This window comes from Haliotis rubra, unplaced genomic scaffold (genome assembly GCF_003918875.1).
Source record: "Haliotis rubra isolate DU_JTF1 unplaced genomic scaffold, ASM391887v1 Scf406, whole genome shotgun sequence".
NCBI lineage: Eukaryota > Metazoa > Mollusca > Gastropoda > Lepetellida > Haliotidae > Haliotis > Haliotis rubra.
Window position 1 is genome coordinate 336,309 of NW_025767087.1, and position 1,707 is coordinate 338,015.

At 44.9% G+C, this 1,707-nt stretch overlaps 1 protein-coding gene across 1 annotated transcript; it reads left to right on the top strand.

The window, feature by feature from the left end:
• The first annotated feature begins 447 nt into the window (after window positions 1–447).
• Window positions 448–1,146, top strand: LOC124287814 (alpha-amylase 4-like). Its single transcript, XM_046724275.1, has one exon. It carries the CDS (start codon window positions 448–450, stop codon window positions 1,144–1,146), a length of 699 nt encoding a protein of 232 aa, XP_046580231.1.
• The last annotated feature ends 561 nt before the right edge of the window (window positions 1,147–1,707 follow it).

Here is a 1,707-nt window from a genome sequence, read left to right on the forward strand (position 1 = left end):
TTGTTTGTTTGTTTGTTTGTTTGTTCTTTAGTGCCACACTCAGCAATATTCCAGATATATGACGACAGTCTGTAAATAACCAAGACTGGATCAGACAATCCAGTGATCAACATCACGAGCATCTACACAACTGAGATACGATGAGATGTGTCAGCCAAGTCAGCGAGCCTGACCCCCCAATCCCATTAGTCACCTCTTATGACAAACATGGGTGGCTGATCTTTACAGGTAGACAGAAAAGGTCCTCTGAATCCAATGATTGTTGCACAGAGAGTAGCATTTAAAATAGTTATATCATCAATCATACATCAGATTTAAGGAGACAGTAATTTTGACTTTTACAATGGTGATAGGTTTGTAGAGAAAACTTCATACATAGTCTTTGAATGGCTTTTGTGAAACACATAAAAAGGTGAAATTTATGGATGTTAGTTTCTGAAGAACATGATGGTTCAGAGTACCGGTATATACTTTATCAGCATTCCCATCAGCGCCACAATCAGGCATTCCCATCAGCGCCACCATCAAGCATTCCCATCAGTGCCACAATCAGGCATTCCCATCAGTGCCACAATCAAGCATTCCCACCAGTGCCACAATCAGGCATTCCCATCAGTGCCACAATCAAGCATTCCCATCATTGCTACAATCAAGCATTCCTATCAGCACCAGTCAAGCATTCCCATCAGTGCCACTACCAAGCATTCCCACCAACGCCATAATCAAGCATTCCCATCAGCGCAAAAATCAAGCATTCCCATCAATACCACAATCAAGCATTCCCATCAGTGCCACTACCAAGCATTCCCACCAATGCCACAATCAAGCATTCCCATCAGCACCACAATCAAGCATTCCCATCAGCACCACAATCACGCATTCCCACCAACGCCACCATCAAGCATTCACATCATTGCTACAATCAAGCATTCCCATCAGTGCCACAATCAAGCATTCCCACCAACGCCACCATCAAGCATTCCCATCAGCGCAACAACCAAGCATTCCGACCAACGCCACAATCAAGCATTCCCATCAATACCACACTCAAGCATTCTCATCCACACCACAATCAGGCATTCCCATCAGCACCACAATCAAGCATCCCCATCAGAGCCACAATCAAGCATCCCCTCAGAGCCATGATCAAGCATTCCCATATGCATCAGTGCCACAACCAAGCATTCCCATCAACGCCACAATCAAGCATCCCCATCAGAGCCTTAATCAAGCATTCTCATCAATGCCACAATCAAGCATTCCCATATGCATCAGTGCCAACAACGATCAGCATTGCCACATCAACGCCACAATCAAGCATCCCCATCAGAGCCTTAATCAAGCATTCTCATCAATGCCACAATCAAGCATTCCAATATGCATCAGTGCCACAACCAAGCATTCCCATCAACGCCACAATCAAGCATCCCCATCAGAGCCTTAATCAAGCATTCTCATCAATGCCACAATCAAGCATTCCCATATGCATCAGTGCCACAACCAAGCATTCCCATCAATGCCACAAACAAGCATTCCCATCAGAGCCATAATCAAGCATTACCATCAGCATCACAATCAGGCATTCCCATCAATGCCACAATCAAGCATTCCGATAAGTGTCACAACCAAGCATTCCCATCCAAACTACAATCAAGCATCCCCATCAGAGCCACAATCAAGCATTCCGATAAGTGCCACAACCAAGCA